Source organism: Cupressus sempervirens, chromosome 10 (assembly GCF_028749045.1).
Source record: "Cupressus sempervirens isolate cs-2001-9-10 chromosome 10, ASM2874904v1, whole genome shotgun sequence".
In the NCBI taxonomy this organism is placed as follows: domain Eukaryota; kingdom Viridiplantae; phylum Streptophyta; class Pinopsida; order Cupressales; family Cupressaceae; genus Cupressus; species Cupressus sempervirens.
This window is the reverse complement of record NC_143127.1, coordinates 174,481,674-174,500,535: the sequence shown is the minus strand read 5'-3', so window position 1 is coordinate 174,500,535 and position 18,862 is coordinate 174,481,674. Positions and strand designations below refer to the sequence as shown.

General features: G+C 33.3%; 1 protein-coding gene across 1 annotated transcript; it reads left to right on the top strand.

The window, feature by feature from the left end:
* Positions 1 to 3,283: 3,283 nt before the first annotated feature.
* On the top strand, positions 3,284 to 3,919 carry LOC149533198 (germin-like protein 9-3). The gene has a single exon (XM_089805823.1). It carries the CDS (start codon positions 3,284 to 3,286, stop codon positions 3,917 to 3,919), a length of 636 nt encoding a protein of 211 aa, XP_089661949.1.
* Positions 3,920 to 18,862: the final 14,943 nt, after the last annotated feature.

Here is an 18,862-nt window from a genome sequence, read left to right as displayed (position 1 = left end):
TTGACACTACCATTACTTGACACTCCTTAGTAATTTACTCTTTTGCTTGGTTTAGCTTAGCTTTCTTGACATAAATAATTAATTTTCTTTATCAAAGTCTATCTAATCAAATATCCATTGTAACCTCTTTTTCATAATTTCAACCTTTTCTCTAGGTGTTATATTTATGAGTAACTCTCAAATCCTCTTCATCAATAAAATAGATATGACATTTAGATTAGGCAGCAATATGTCTCATCCATAGATTTGCCATCAATGAAAAAACGACAATTATTCCAATTGTAAGTTTCCAATAGTTATAGAGGCTAATAGGCCTATAATTATTCATGTTCTTTACTTCTTTCGCCTTAAGAATAAAAGAAATAAAAGTAGGGTTTAACTTCTTTTGGAGCTTACTTGTTCTATATAAATCACAAGCCTCTGCATTAAAGATTTCCTCCCCAAAAATATCCAAGAATTAATAGAAGAACATATGAGGAAATCTATTAGGTCTAGGGGCCTTATAGACACCAAAAGAAAAGACAAGTTCTTTGTCTTCTTGGATTTTTCTATTTTTTTAAAACTAAGTTCCTTTATCCTCTTCAATGATTAGGCCTAAGATAATTTCCAACATATCAATAGGGTTAGAGAATTGAACAATAAAATTTTACTCAAGTCAACAAAGAAAGAAACTACATATTAACTATTTCATCTTCATCTTCAATTAAGCTAACATTTGTAAGCTACAATTTCCTTATTTTATTTATACTTCTATAATTAAGAGTAAATTCATGAAATAACCTAGTATTCTATCACTTTTCATTTGTTGTTGTATTCTTCATTTTTGGTTTCAAAATATTGCTTCTCTTTTACTAAGTCTAATCCATCTCTCTCAAGGTCTTCTCCTCTTGATGGACTGTTGTATCTTGTTCTCCCTTTTTCATTCTACTTTGAATGTCCTTCATATTCAAAAAAACTTGCTTCTTCTCATTGAAAATATTAGAAAATTAAATTCTATTCCACCCTTTAACTTTTTCTTTGATGGTTTTTAATTTTTGGATAAATTAAACTATATGAGACCCAATGCTTGGGAAACTTTTACCATTATTTTACAATGTTCCAAAAGTTTGAACATAGAGTCCATATCATCTCATCTATATAAATGGAAAGAGACCAATTTTTCTTCTTTCATCCTAATCTAATATTAAAGCATTATGGTCTGATCTAGTTTTGGGTTGAGTAGTTAAAGTGGAGTCAAGGATATTAGACTAGTTTTAGAAGAACCAAAATAAACATCTAGCCTTACTCAAAGAAGATTTTTACCTTGTTTCCTATTTAAATAGGCGGAAACAAAACTTGGAAGATTGATATTAGTCAATCCTTCCACTAAGAAGAAGTCCACTAGGTCCACTATGCTAGCATTAAACTCCTTAGTAGCTCATTTTTCTAAAGGATATAGGGGGAGGTAAAGTCATCCCCTATTATCCATTTAAATAATGAACTGCTTCAAATAAGAGGCAAGGGAATCTCATAAACATTCCCTTAAAAAATCTAATATTTGGGACATACCCATTAACTAAATTGTAAAGAATTCCAAGTTATCAATTTTAAAAGTAGTAACCAAACAAATTTTAGTAGAGTAGAAACCCATACCTGACACCTTTTGAGGGTTTCAAAGAGTAGCAATAACGCCTGATTCACCCTAATCATTGATGACCTTACACTTATATGAAGGTTACATGCTCTTAAAAATCTTCATGAAATCATCTTTTTTCATTTTTGTTTCATGAAGCAACAATATATCTACTTTATTTTAAATCATCACACATTTAGACATGTGTTGTTTCATAAAACTATTGAAGTCTTTCATGTTCCACAACATTATCTTCATAAAAAAAATATTATAAGACAATAATCCATCCTTGGGTTACTTAAACCACTCTACAAAGTGGCAAGTTTGATTTCTTTTTCTTTTTACATCAAAAATACTATCTATTTTTAATATATATTAAATTCAAATTTGATTGAGCTAAAAATAATATTAATAATAATTTTTCCAATCACCATAATCTATCAACATGTACTTAGAAGTTTATCAAATAAGACACATTAACACAAGATTACTTCTTACAAGTTTCAGAGCACTCCACCCTCTTTTTTGCGTGCAACTCTCCACAATCAATCAAAATAAATGGGGAATGATTAATCTTGCATTTTCTTTCTTTTTGTTTGTTTATAATCCACAATCCACAATCCACAATCCACAATCCACAAGATCTCTCTGTATATACACATACATAAATACATACATAGATACATACATAGAGACATAGATATGTGTGTCTGTACACACACACACACACACACACACACACACACACACACGTATATGTATATATATGCATATACATACATACATACATACATGTATATAGGTACCTCTTCTCCCCTCAAAGAAAACCCCATAGCAAGGGCACGAAGATCACAAGGTCACGACATGATAACAAAATCATAGAGTAAGCACGAAGATCAGAAGGGCATGACATGACAATGAAATTGCAGAGCAAGAGCACGTAGATTACAAGGGTACGTCAACAAAATACAGAAATCACAAGGGCATGAATGCAATGATCACAAGGGAACAACAACAAAATCCTAGATCTCCATTGATCTCCACTAATGTTCAGAGCTCTCCACACAATCAATCAAAATAAATGAAGAATGATTAATGTCATGTTTTCTTTCTTTTTGCTTATTTATAATCCATAATCCACAATCCACAAGATCTCTGTATATATACATACATACATAAACACACATGTGTATATCACACATTAACATTAACACAAGATTACTTCTTGCGATGTACTATAATAATAGTTACCATATGAAAACAAGCTCGTCCACTTCAAATAGAAAACACATTGGACATAAAAAAGATCCTATTAGCAAATAATTCCCTTGTTTGACCTCTGAATACCCGTCTCTTTTGAGTGGGACAAACGCTAGTGTAAATTCTAAGTGCGTTTGGCAGAGTAAAGAAAGAAAGCTCGATTGTGATTGGATCAAAGCCGGCTTCAACATTGGACGAGGGGTCCGAAGCGGTGGTGTAAATGGTGGGAGAAGAGGCCAAACACAAGAAGATGGCTGAACAACGTTGTTTCCCACGCTATTCTCTGCAACCGAGATGGAGGCACCCTCTATAAATGCACGCTTTCTACTCACCTCTACTCACTGCCATATTTAAATATAAGTTTCCTCTATTTTCATTGCTAAGAGAGAGTTTGATATTGAAAGAGATCAGATGGAGCTCATTAACAGAGTCGGCTTGGTGGCGGTCTTATTGGCTTTCGCCGTTGTGGGAGTAATCCATGCATCGGACCCGGACATCCTCTCCGATTTCGTCGTTCCCCTGGGCCAGAATTCGAAAAATTTGGATGGAAGTTTCTTCACATTCACGGGTTTCAGAGAGGACGTCAAAAACAGCAACTCAAGTGCGGGGGCAGCGAAAGTGACAAAGGCGTCGATGGTGGAGTTCCTTGCTCTGAATGGGCTGGGCGTTTCCATGGCGGTGTTGCAGTTCCCTGGTTTGACAGTGAACCCTCCGCACACCCACCCTCGCGCTTCCGAGCTCCTCTATCTCACCACCGGAACTCTCCTCGTCGGAGTCGTCGACACCGCCGGAAAGCTCTTCACGCAGACCCTCTTCGCCGGAGATCTGTTCGTGTTTCCCAAGGGGCTCCTCCATTTCCAAATGAATACGGAAGAGAGTTACAAGGCCGTTGCCATTTCTGCATTCGGCAGCGCCAGCGCAGGCACGATGTCACTGCCGTCTGCTCTCTTTGGAACCGACATAACAGACGAAGTTCTCGTCAACTCATTCAAGACAGACGTCCAAACCGTCCAGGCGCTCAAGGCCGCGCTCAGACCCAAACCTTGATCACTTCATTTTTCTTCACAAGATCTTATCGGTCGCCCAATAATGTCTGGTTTATTTCCTGACCACGATTGAAGCGGATTGGATTGGATTGGTTCATTTCATCAACTTTTGCGCATAGATTGCCTTTACTTGGCATCACTGTGTTTGTTTTTAAAACTTTATCACTTTATTTCTTCCCAATATTCATTCGCCAGCAGCTTAATCCCTCAGCGATCGTCGATGATTCTTTTCTCTTTTCTGTTTCATTGCTTTATTTCCTTATCCTCCCATCACAAATAATTCTATTTCATTAATTCTATTAAGCTGAAAATAAAATTATTCCAAGCATTTCCCATAGATGTACCGATTTCTCAATCCAAAAACTAAACAACCTGCAAACTCTCAAGTATTGGCATAGTTTTTAATGAGTGACTTTCAGTACAACCCTCCATAAATAAAATAGAGGAGAAAACGTCTAAAATCTAGAAAAAAATGGGAAGTGAGTCGTAAAAATTTAGCTGCCTCTCACTGCAAATTATATTGAAATGAACAGAGAAAGAAAAGGACGGAGCTGATCAATAACGTTTACACTTTGAACTATGAATAAAATTGGTAAAGTAGGTTCCATTCTTGTCCGGGAGGACTGCCGCCGGAATGTTTCGATTTTTCGGAATGATCGAACGCCGTAACAACATGAAAAGGGAAGTCGGACGCTCCAAAGACAGGGAATTATAAACTTTTCACTGAAGCTGCTTTTTGGCTGAGTCTTTATATTCTTATTCTGAGTGCAATATATAGATTAATGGTGCTTGGGGAGCGTGTCTTTGTATCATTGATTGCTTTAGAATATATGTTTTATTAAACCAAGCTTGAAAGTAACCGGGCTTTAAAATATCCAGTTCAGGATATGTGGTTTAATCCTAGCGTATGGTGTGGGCTCAAACATATAGCAAATGATAAATTTAAATTATGAATAAGATTATGTTGTTTCTGCATAAGATATTATGCAAAACATTATATACCTTTTTCTCTAGGGTAGAGTGTGGGCTCAAACATATAGTAATAACAAATTTAAATTATGAATTCTGATCTTTTATTAATTTCTGTCACTTTATTTATTTTTGTTCAATCAAATTTCAGAATTTTGAAACATATATGTATACGATATAGTTTGATAATTTTATTATATTTATAAAATTTTAATAATACAAATTATTTACAATTCTATTGGTTCTCATAGAAAGTAGCAATGAAAAAAATAATATTCTCCAACTTTAATTCCAAAAAAATGTCACTATAGCTTTAAATACTCTCAAATATCATTTATGAAATGGTGGTAAACAATTTGTCCATACTTGGTATCCATCATTTAGATTTTAAATCAGCAACAACATGCAGGAAACAATGAATTCTTTTAAAGTATTCAAACTCATTCTTATAAGTTGTAAAATTTAATTTTGTACTTGAACTTTTCTAGAATTTTTAATCGAATCTTAATTTTTAATAAATTAACATATTTATTTTTCTTCATAATATTTATTTGTTTAATTTATTAATATTTTTGTTATATCAGTAATTATTGTATTATTATATATAATAAAAAATTTAATGATTTTAAAAAATATATATTTTACTATTTTGAAATAAATAAATAAATAAATAAATATTATATATATATATATATATATATATATATATATATATATATATATAGATATATATATATATATATATATATATATATATATATATATATATATATAATGTTACTTATTTTTTTCATAAATATATATTTAATTTATTTGAAGATAATTCTTTTTTTTTCATTGGTAAACGGCTGAAACTTAGATTAATTATTATTATTTGTTGGAATTAATTATTGTTATATGCTATGTGGAAGTAGATTTGAACCAAAGACCTCCCACATGAGAGACTCACAAGTTACCATTGCATTGTAGGCTTTTGCCTAATTCTTTTATTAATATAATTGTTACATATGTAAATAATAGTTTATAATCAATTTATAGATAAATTCAAGGATTAATAATACATTGACATATTTATTTTTCCTCATAATATTTCTTTGTTTAATCTATTAATATTGTTTTTATATTAGTAATTATTGTATTATTATATATAATAAAAAACTTAATGATTTTAGAAAATATATTGTATGCTTATTTTACTATATATATATATATATATATATATATATATAATGTTACTTTTTAAAAAAATAAATATATATTTAATTTATTTGAAGATAATTCTTTTATTAATATAATTGGTACATATGTAAATAATAGTTTGTAATCAATTTATCGATAAATTCACGGATTAATAAAAATATAGAATATAAATATTTCTAATTTATATATTTCAACAATAATTGGACAAATAAGAATTGTGTATTTTTAATATTAGGAACATAATATGATTCACACGTCTATTTTATTAAATTTAATAGATATTAGAAATATATAATATGTTAATAATTTTTTGTTGATCTTAAATAAGCATCAAACTAATCATAGATTGTGTAATGTCCAAAATTTATAGGTCAACACACAACTACAAATTTTTTTTGTTAGAAATTACATATTGGCATTTGCATGTTGCAACTAGGTCTTTAGTAATATAGATGATTAATCATGTTAGGTGTACCTACAGGAAATAGTTGGATTTAAAATCTAATTCTAGATTAATTGATACTATCAAATGATTTGTTTCTTAGTACCCAAAAATCAAGGGGAGTTTTGCTTTACGTAAGGTTCCACAACTTTTATATTTGTTAGAACCCAAGTTATAACATAAGGGCTAGATGATGATAGGATGTATAACTTGTAATTCCATAACCTAACTAGTGGGCAATGTTGATTCTATAAAGTATCATGCAAGCATATCTCAAGATGTAGATTCGCAATAACATCGCTTCAAGTGTGAATAATTCCATGCTCGTATTTATCTTAAACACTATATATAAATGTTTTCATTCATTTCTCATTTGAATGGTATGTACAGTAGAAAATAATATTAATGAATATAATATTTTGCATTGAACATATCCTACATACACGAACTACACTATTCTTGCAAATATACTTAACACCGGTGGTGATAGTAGAGTGATAATAATTTTGTGGTTAGTTCATCCCACACTAAGACCATTTTATAATTAAATAGCAATATATTAACTTAAATTTATTTATTAATGATCTTATTTATCTATTAAACATTTTTCACAAAATATGCTACTTTACTAAACATCCATACTAATCTACCACTAACTATTCTATTACCACTAACCCATGAAAATTCTTACTTGACTAACACATGCCCCCATATTCCAATTTGCTAATATACTTACTACACATGAATTAATTCCTTACCACTTATAATTTGACATCTTATACAAACAATTTATTTCCTAACACAAACACTTTACTATTTTTTTATACTAACTAATAGACAAAATATATTATTACACTACCATAATTACATATGTCATTTACCAATTTATTAATTTTGTAATGTCCCCACTTTAGTAGCTATCCAATTGTATGATCATTAGCCTTTTCTTTTCTTCTCTTTTATTTTATTTATCCCACATTGCTTGTGAAAAGTGGTCGACCCTATGAAGTAGGAATAAAAGGAGAACTTGTGGCTATTGTTAAGCAGGTTGAATATGAGAAGAAAATAAATGTGTGAGTTACAGATCTGTTCTTGGCACTAGAGGACATCTATCCTCTCTTGTGACATTGTAGACATCATTCCCTTGGGATTTGGCCTTTGGAATTCATTTCTATTAGCTTCATTAACAAGTAGATTAGGTGCATTTTCAGCTACAGGTGGATTGGGTGTTCGCTCATATCATTCCCACTTCTTGTCTGATACTTATGCCATTGTGAAGGGATGATTTATGAGGGTCTTGGGCTGATTGAAGACAGATAAAAGCACAAATGTATGTCACCCTCTTGTAAAGGAAAAGGCTAACAAAAATATAACTGTTCACATTCGATGACATAAAGTTGGTATTATTATTTTTAATTTGGAAATGAAGTAAACTAATGAAATGTGTCGAAATGGATGAATTTTAGGATTATAATTTTTAATAATTATTTGGAATAACAATTGATATATTTTCCTAATTTTTATAGATAATATTTTGGGTGCTAAAAAATGTTGAAAATTGGGGGTCTAGTTCCCACCACAAAACTCTAGAGAAATAAACTTATTTTCCTTTGATCTTAGACTATGTTATAGATAACATATATATCTAGAATAATCAAAAATAAAAATTGGCTTTAGAACTATATTTTCTCTTTTATACAGATTGAAATTTCAACTCACTTGAAATTGATAGTTTTCATTTCCCACCACATTTTTCAAAATAAATATAGTCTAACCAAGAGAAAAATTATACATTGTAGAAGAGGACTCTCTCCTCTAGAACATTATATAGCTTTTAGATTTTTTTGATATGATTCAATATTTTTTTCTTTCTCAAAACCAACATCTTTTCAAGTGTTAAAATATGTGGTTGTAGAGTTTTTAAATTATAATATACTATTTCTAATTAAAACAGTATAAAATCTACATGAGAATATTCTTGACTCTAAGCTCTATAACATGGTGTTTATATGTTATTAAAAAAATATCATAAAAAATAGTAAGAGTTATTGAAATACCACTTGTTTGAAATAATTTTATTTCTTTAGTAATTGGATACAAACTAGTATAAAACATGCATTTAATAGACATTTCTAATTGGAAAAGTGTGAGAACATATATAACTTAGCTAGAAGGAATTTACCTTCGATCACATGTTTAAAAAAAAATGAATTTTAGATAGAAATACTCAAATTTAGTCATTTTGATAAGTTAGCCTGAAAGGTGACATAGATTTGTACTTTTACCTAGGCAATTTTTACTATAGCAGCACTGTAGCGTGGCACCATTCATATTACTATAGCAACAAGATGGGAAGTCAATGCTAGAATATCATGCTATAATGCTAGAGTAATTAGTGAGTTGAGAAGTTTGCTATGTATTTGATTTTATTAGTTTGAAAACTAATATTATTCCAATAGTAGTTCAATCTTTAGTTTTGCATAAATTCCTTCTTGTTCATGTTATGTGGTTTCAAATCTATGCAAAGACATTAAAATCACTATTAGCAGTTGGTTCAATTTTGGGCATTTCTAGGGTATCCATTTTAGTGATATTAGAGCTATAAGTCTTGCCATCCTATGGAGGTCTTATAGGGAATTTAGAATACCTGGATAGAAGGAAAAGTGTTTGACAAAATGTCAAAACACTAAAAGTAAAAATTAAAAGTGCTAAGCATTTGTGTTTGAGCATGCAATGAGAGCTTTATAATTTCCACAATACTAGAGCAAGAAAAAGTAGGAGTTCAGACTTGTAGAGTGAATAGTCTAGCTCATCCATGTAGAGAGACATACAATCCAATCATAGAGACATAGAGGAGATATTCTTCGAACAAGACAATAGTATGGGTGACCAAGATAACAAGAATATAGGATTAGGTGAAGGTAGGAATACTGGTCCAGATCAGGAGGAGGTAATGTTCAGATGGTTACTAGGTATGTTAGAGGAGGGACAACCTATGTAATAGGAGAAAAATAGGCTAATGTATATGATGTTATAGCTTATGGCTAGACAGATGGACATCAATATTAATCAAAGTAATGCCAACAATAAAAATGGGGGAAATGATAACAATAAGGGAAATGATAATAATGGAGGCCGAGGAAACATTAATGGTAATAATGGATATGGAAAAAATGGGAATGAGGCTGATAACTTTAGAAATGTTGCAGGCCTAGCTCAAATAGTGAGCTCAAGACCACTACCCACCTTCCCGTCTAGAGATCTGGTTCAACAAGTAAATGAACCACATCTTATTGAGTTACAGGATAAATTTAGGAGGGACTGGGAGGCTAGTGGATTGGAGTTTCAGGCAGACATTTCCCTTAGAGATTATATGGACTTGAGGATGAGATACATGCCTAAAGTAGGAGGGAGGAATCAAACCTTTGAGCTGAGGAAGAAAGTTGGGAAACTTTCTTTACCTAATTATGATGCTTTAGGGAAGATGACTGCATGAGGTTGGTTGTAGAAGGTAGATACATACTTGTAGCTGAATCCTATGCCTGAAGAGGAGGCTATAAAGTATGTGGCTATTCATTTGGATGGACCAACACATGAGTGATTACATTATGTCATGGTGACCTTAGGGCATAATCAGATCACATCTTATGAGGAGTTCACTGAGAAGCTCATAGAGAGATTTGATACTAGGGATCCTAAGTTATAGTTTAAGGAGTTGGCACAACTCAAGTAGTGGGGATTAGTTGAGACGTATATTAGTGAATTTTAGAGGATAGTTGTATTGGTCATAGATATTTCAGAGAAGAGGTTATTAGTACTTTTTAAGGATAGACTCTTAGATCCCTTGAGGGGTTGGGTCAAGGGGCATGACTCAGCTACATTATAGAAGGCCACTAAAAAGGCTCATGACTTGACACCTTCTTCTTTTAGGAGCAAATTTTAGCACAGGGATTCATATATGAAAAAGGACAAGGAGAAGGACAAAAAATATGTTCACAAGGATGCTCAGCCAAAAAGGGATAATAAGTTGGATAATGATACCCTAAATGAGTTGAGGAAGAAGAAGCTATGTTTTCATTGCAGAGAGCCTTGAGACTTATCTCATAAGTGTCCTCTCAAAGCTAAGGAAAATCAAATGGAGGATTTCTCAGTAGAGGACTTATAGTAAGAGAGGGAGGATCAACACTTCGATTTAGATGAGGATAGCACTACGGAGGAGAGAAACATTCTTGAGGATGAGAAGCCATTGGCACAATTAACAGGGGCTCATAAGGAAATTACATTTAAGGTTAGAGGTACTATCTAGGGGCAGAAAGTGATCTCACTCATTGACACTAGGGCTACACATAATTTCATAGATACACAATTGGTAGCCATGAGAGGTTTACAAACCAAGGAGCACGCCGGGTTTAGAGTCATGGTAGCTAATGGTGATAAACTATTATGCACTCAGAAGATATCTAAACTTTACATTAGGTTTGGAGATGGCTATGAGTTGGAGGATGAGTTTTATGTAGTAAACATGAGAGACTATGATGTCATCCTTGGCATGACATGGATGGCCTTGCTAGTTGAGTTCACACTCAACCTAGCAAAATTGGAGATGAGGTTTCAGCATCAGTTTAGAACTATTATACTTAGAGGACTTTTAGATGGAAATTACACAGTAATGTCCTTAAGGATAATGCATAGACTGTTTTGGCATGATGATGTAGAGTGGGTGATAGAATGTTTTACTATATTGGCCTCATAGGAACCATAGGTGAAGAGTCATCCAGTAGATATCCAGGAGATACTTGATAGGTATGCTAATTTTTTTGGCAAGATTCTACATTGGGTTACTCCTGACAGAAGGATGACGCATGCTATTGAACTTGAGGAGGGAGCCAAACCAGTTATGATTACTCCCTATTGTCATCGTAAGAAACAAAAGGATGAGATAGAAAATAAAATTAAGGATTTATTGGATATGGGGCATATTAGGCCTAGTAATCTAAGCCCCTTTGCTTCAGTAGTAGTACTAGTAAAGAAGAAGGATGGGATGATGCACATGTGCATCGATTACATGACATTAAATAAAGACCATTAAGAGCAGATTTCCCATCCCACAAATAGATGAGTTGATTGATGAGTTTCATGGTGCATGATTCTTTACGAAGATAGATTTATAGTAAGGGTATCATCAGATTAGGATGAGGGTGGAGCACATTGAGAAGACAACCTTTCGATATCACTATGACCACTTCAAGTTTTCAGATATGCCATTTGGGCTAACCAATGCCCCTGCTACATTCTAGAGTTGCATGAATTTGGTATTTACTAAGACATTTTGGTCTTCAGTAAGACTTTAGAGGAGAATCTACAACATCTTGAGATGGTGTTGTCCATTTTGGAGAAAGAGTCACTATATACGAAGGAATCTAAGTGTGAGTTTGAATTGACTAAGTTACTATACCTTGGGCATATCATTAGTGTAGATGGAGTTTAGGTAGATCCCAAAAAGATTAGGACTATTGTTGATTGGCCTACTCCTATGAACCTTACACAACTAAAGGGGTTCTTTGGTCTATGTGGGCTTTATAAGAGATTTGTTAAGGGATTTTCACAGATTGTTACACCCTTGAGAGACCTGGAAAGGGGCCTTCACATGGATAGGGGTAGCTCAGAGATGCTTCGATCATTTCAAGAAAGTGATGTTATCATGTCCAATATTAGCTCTACCAGACTTCACAAAGCCATTTGAGCTTCATTGTGATGTGTTAGGTGATGGGATTGGGACAATCTTGATGCAGAAGAATCATTCCATCTCTTTTGAGAGTCAGAAGCTTCATGGAGTGGAAAAGAGCTATTCCATCTGTGATAAGGAGATGTTGGCTATTATTCATGCATTGGCCAAGTTTTGGTCCTACCTAGTTGGGAGAAGTTTGTTATCAAGACTGATCACAACAACATCAAATACTTCATGAGCCAACTTGATTTGAATGAAAAACAATAGAAGTGGATTACAAAGCTACAGGCCCAAGAATTTGGTATTAAGTTTGTCAAAGGTAAGAAGAATGTGGTGGAAGATGCTTTATCTTGGAGACCTCATATTTGTGCTCTAGTCAAGATTATTAGAGATTGGAGAAATAGGATTACCGTAGAGTATGTGAGGGAAACTTGGGCTTTTGAAGTGATTGTAGGCACCATACAAAATGATCGTTATGTGGTGGTAGAAAAATTGATCAAGTTGCAGGGTAGGATATATTTGATTACTTCATCATAGTTTAGGGAGGTAATACTGAATGCATTTCATGATGCACCTACAACTAGACTTCCAAGGGTGTTTAAGACCTATAGGCAAATCTGTGAGCAGTTTACATGGAAAAGGCTCAAGGATGATGTTTAGAAGCATGTCAGGGTGTGTGTAATTTGTCAGCAGAATAAGGGAGAGCACACATATCCTCTAGGGTTGTTACAACCTTTACCCATTCCGGAGGAAATGGGAAAGTATTTATATGGACTTCATCACTAGGTGACCATGAGTACAGGGGATAGATTGCATCTATGTAATAGTTGACCGGCTGATGAAGTTTGCTCACTTCTTTGCTATTCCATCCACCTACACAGTAGCACAGGTGGCCAATCTTTTCTTCAGAGAGATATTTAGGTTACATGGGCTACCTAGTTTCATTGTCAATGATCACGATAGTAAATTTATGAGTGCTTTTTGGTAGGAATTGTTTTGGCTATGTGGTACACATCTTACACCTAAAACTAGTTATCATCCGCATATAAATGGGTAGACCGAGATTGTGAATAAATGGGTGGAAGGATATCTAGGGAACTATGTGACTGCACAACAGAGGGCTTGATCAAATGGCTACATACAAAAGAGTACTATTATAAAACCACTTATCATATGTCCATCAAGATGACTCCATTCATGGAATTGTATATTTATGAAGCACCTAGTTTTATGGATATGGTTTTGGGGGATAGTAGAGTGCCAAAAACAAAAAACTTATTGCAAGATAGTTAGGATATTTTGAGGGTGCTCAAGGAGATTATACAACAAGATCAAAATCAACATAAATTGTATACTAACCAGCATTAGATAGAGCATAGCTTTGACGTTGGGGATATGGTTTACTTGAGGTTACAACCATATAGATAGTCATCACTCAAGAAGAGCGGAGTAGAGTAGTTGACGCCTAGATTTTATGGTCCCTATAGAGTGATTCATAGGGTGGGTGAGGTTGCCTATGAGATTGAGCTTCTAGAGGATAGTCAAGTGCATAATGTGTTTCATGTGTCAAGGCTTAAGAAAGCCATCAGTCAGAGAGTTGTTCCTTCTATAGATTTGCCACCATTAGATGAGGAGGGGAAGCTCGTATTGATTCCTGAGGCTATTTTGGATACCAAGGAGAGGAATCTATAGAATAGGCTGATTAAAAATATTTAGTTAGATGGAGAGACCTACCAAAGGAAGATGCTACTTGGGAGAGTGAGTAGGTTTTATAGAAAAAAGACTGAGATTTCTTGAGGACAAGTAATTTTAAGGGGGCAGACTATAATGTCCCCACTTTAGTAGTCATCTAGTTGTGTGACTGTTAGCCTTTTCTTTTATTTTATTTTATTTTATTTATCCCACATTGCTTGTGAAAAATGGTCGACCCCATGAAGTAGGAGTAAAAGGAGAGCTTGTGGCTATTGTTAAGCAGGTTGAATATGAGAAGAAAATATATGTGTGAGTTGTAGATCTATTCTTAGCATTAGAGGACTTCTATCCTCTCTTGTGACATCCTAGACATCATTCCCTTAGGGTCTGGCCTTTTGAATTCATTGCTATTAGCTTCATTAATAGGAAAATTGGGTGCATTTCCAACTATGGGCGGATTGGGTGTTTGTTCATATCATTCCCACTTCTTGTTTGATACTTATGCCATTGTGAAGGGATGATTTTATGAGGGTCTTGGACTAATTGATGGTAGTTTTTACTTTAGTAGCATTGTAGCACGATAATATTCATATTATTGTAGTAGCAAGATGGGAAGTCAATAGTGGAATATCATGCTATAATGTTGGAGTAATTAGTGAATTGAGAAGTTTGCTATGTATTTGATTTTATTAGTTTGAAAACTAATATTATTTCAACAATAGTTCAATCTTCAGTTTTGCATAAATTCCTTCTTGTTCATGTTATGTGGTTTCAAATCTATGCAAAGACATTAAAATCACTATCAACAATTGGTTCAGTTTTGGGCATTTTTAGGGTATCCATTTCAAATTTACTAAATAATTCAAACTATATCTACTATACCCTTCCAAAATAACATTACCTACTAACAATATTTTACTACAAATTTATCATCATCTTACTTCAATTTAACAATCTCTAGTTACTAACATACCCACTATTACTAAAATATATCATATTGGTCAACTTGCCAACTTAAGTTATTAATTCCTAACACTAAAAAATAATACAAATTAAGTTATTTCCTACTAACTACTTAATATATAGCTTACTACCAACTACATTTAATCACTAACTTACACATTTACCACCCTATCTTATCTCCCTTCCTAGTCAATCCATCCCTTCTAATTACCAACATGGAGGTGGGTAGTGTACTAGCTGCATGTCCCTTGGGATAGGCATTTAAGTGTATGGAGGAGCTATTTGGGAGGAGTGCTTGGGAAGGTGGGTCCACTCACCTCCTCAAAAAACACCTTTTTGGCATGGATGCCCCTTTTTCTATATTATTCCCATTTGAAGCACCTTGAGCATTGGTTGTTGGATTAATCATGTGATCCCATGTTATTTGTTTATTTCGAGTGCATAATGTCCTCTCAAATGGAAGATGTTGGATTTTCTATCATTACGTTGGGCCCTTATACCGAGTCAACTATGGCTGACCATCAACCTTTTCAACTTGGGCAATGTCTATCTAGCAGAGGATTTGCACCAGACATGACAATTTTTTGAATTAATTAATTAATTTATAAATCACATAACAATCGTCACCAGATGTGACAGTTTTTCAAATTAATTAATTAATTTATAAATCACATAACAGTTGTTATGTGATTTATAAATTAATTAATTAATTCAAAAAACTATCATGTCTAGTGCAAATCCTCCGTTGTTTAGCCACGGGCTTCAACTTGACCAATCCCATGCATCCTAGGATCTCGTGCATCATAGCTTTATTGGGGATTGAGGTCGTGGCGGTTTATTCCTAGTACTTGGACAACAACCCATTATGGATTCTTTCGGAGGAAACATGTGCCTTGAAGGGAAAGAGGGCCTTATAACATATTATATTGAGTGCATGATGGGATTGGAGTAAGTTAAAATAAGGGAGGGGAATATATGTTTTTTTTAATAAAGTTTTGGCTTCCCTTGCCACTCGTGTGGGTCAATCCTTGTATGGGGTCGAGGCACCAACTTTATAGTATTATATAATTTTTTTGAATGTGATTTGTTTCCACAAGTTTGAGTCAAGGGATATATATATGTACATGCCTTATTTTCTTTTCAACTTGATAATGTTATTTTCTATCATGTCTTATGACTATCTATCTATCTGTCTGCTTGTTTGTCTATCTATCTATCTATCTATCTATCTATCTCTCTCTCTCTCTCTATATATATATATATATATATATATATATATATATATATATATATATAGTTTTTATTGACTTACCTAGGTGAGAAGATGCTATATTATATTCTATTTGAATATTATATTGGACTATAATAGACAGTGGGATATTTTTCCACTTCTCATACAAATTCTAGAGAGTTTATTATGCATGTACAAACTTATTTGTTGGTATATTTTCTTCCTTTGTGCTATGACCTTTACTAGGTTCACTTCCTTTACTTTAATGTACTATGATATGAAACCTTGGTTGATAGTTAGTTTGATATTACCATTAACATTGTAATGTATATGTCTCAATTGATAAATCTCTTGAAAACACTAGAAATCATAGAATATAAAGCTTGAAACTTATTAATTAGTTGATACTGGTCACTTTCTTTTCTACATCAAATTCATATATTTCTTATGAATAAGATTAATTATAAAATCTAATAACTCAATCCCTATGATGAAACTTTCAAATAAATGGCTTGTTGAAAACATATTCATTAGTGAAATACTTCTCATGTGCAAACATATTTGAATACACTTTCCTTATATTATTTCATGATTCAGAATGAGCATGATTCACTTATGCCTAATCAATCCTATGAACATGAAAAAAAATAACTATCTAATTGAGATGGATTATTTTATATTCCAACCATATCATCAAGGACATTCTTCTCTTCATATTAGTACATATGAATGCACATATCTAATAATGAGTCAATTTACATCTCCACAACCCTATATTGCTAACATAAAAACATGCTTCACAACAATACAAATAACATGGAGAATTCTCCATCTCAAATGCAATGTACATTGACAAGTTTTCTCTCCAAGAAACATCCACAAGATGATCATTCAAAGCTTTTTCTACTGCTCCTTTGAACACCAAATCTACAAATACATCACAACAAAACAACAAGGACCATGGGTACTCTCTTCCCAACCATAGACCAAAGAGACCACCCCCAAGCTAGGGGAACAAGGCTCAAATGGGGTTCTATTCCAATCTTAAAAATGCATACATCACATTACAACATTTAACAACTCCATCCCAAGGATATTTCACAATCGCTTGCTTATGGAACCATGAACATAGGGTGAAAGTGTGCTTTTCAAATGGAGACTTGCCATATCAAACAATATCTGCAATAAAAAAATTTCATACCCTTTTGAGGCTTTTGGAAATCATCAAATTTCATGTCCTTTTGGGGCTTCCACAATCATCCTTCAAACACACTACCATCAGCTATAGCTTCCTTGGAGCCCATACTTCATAAACTTCCTTTCTACACCATACTTCCCTTATCACCCCCAGCAAAATATGAATGATTATACAATGGAGCCCATACTACAAGGTTCTCAAATAAATTTTCAAGCCCAACTAATCCCTTTACCTTGAACTTCTCTTCCCTTCCCAAAGGGTGAGTGAAGTCCTTACACCCATAAAAAAATATACATAACAAAATGGAGAAACAAAAGAAATTCAAATACAACAACACATTTCATCTCAACACAACAATGTCACAATCTTCCCACAACATAAATCACCTTTAAAACATTTACATGAAAGCTACGTCACAATACCACACCATGAAATCTACATACAATATGAATCTCACACTCCTCTATGCTCATGAATGGAACACCATTATGAAATTTTGAATAAAAATACTACATGGGCAAGAAGAAACCAACCTTGAATCCTTTTGCAAAATGGTAATGAATGATTGTAGAAGAGTCCCCTCCCAAGCTTCCAAACCCTAAGAGTCTCTAAAGTTAGAGAGTGGGTAGACAACCCACTACTTTCCCTCAATCCCTCTAATAATCCTCCAACTTCTCACTTAGCTAAGAATGGCCCAAACAAGAAGCCTCCCTTTTCTTATGTCCTTGCTCCTTTCTAAAATTGTATTCTTGACCAAGAGGGAGAAAAATGTGAACTCTTCAATTTTGAAATTCTTAAAAAGTGATTTGTTTGGAGGGTTCCCAAGGTCATCTAGGCCTACCAAAGGTTAAATTTAGACCCCCAACCCATATTACTATCATGAGAGCACTTATTTTTCACCAAAATAACCCCCTAGAACCACTTTTTGATCCTTGAAAGTTAATAGGAAGTTTGAATTCGAATTTCCCTTGATGGAGACTTCTCTTAACACTCTACCATAAGGGATTAACTTGGGTACTGCATTGGGTTAGGTTTAAGTTAGGTGACTTTTGCCCAAAATCCTAAATGGAAAGTCATCAACACATGGACAACACAAGTGTCAAGTGACACACAAAAACAATACATTACATTTAAAGTGACTTGTCTTCAATAATACATAATTAAACTATTACACACACACACACATAAAATTCATGTTTACAAAGCAAAACACATTACAATGAGGTTTAAATCTTTTCCACCAATTCAACCTTGGCTATGTCATGTTCATAAGGGCTTGAGCCTTGGTGAACCCCATTAAACCCCATGGTTAAATTATTGCACACTAAACTCGAGCATCGGTAGTTCAAGAAAATAATGTAAGCAATATGTAAATATGTGCAATTATTCAACATTAGGCTTGTATATTTCAACATTTCCAATTAACTTTCCATTTTCTAATCATTTTCATGTAAAATATTTGAAACATTAAAATATCAATCCTTGCATATCAATATTGATCTTTACTTAACATGATTTGAA

Bases quoted from the DNA above. Each gene is read 5' to 3' on its own strand.
- LOC149533198 (XM_089805823.1), top strand. From the start codon at position 3,284: ATGGAGCTCATTAACAGAGTCGGCTTGGTGGCGGTCTTATTGGCTTTC.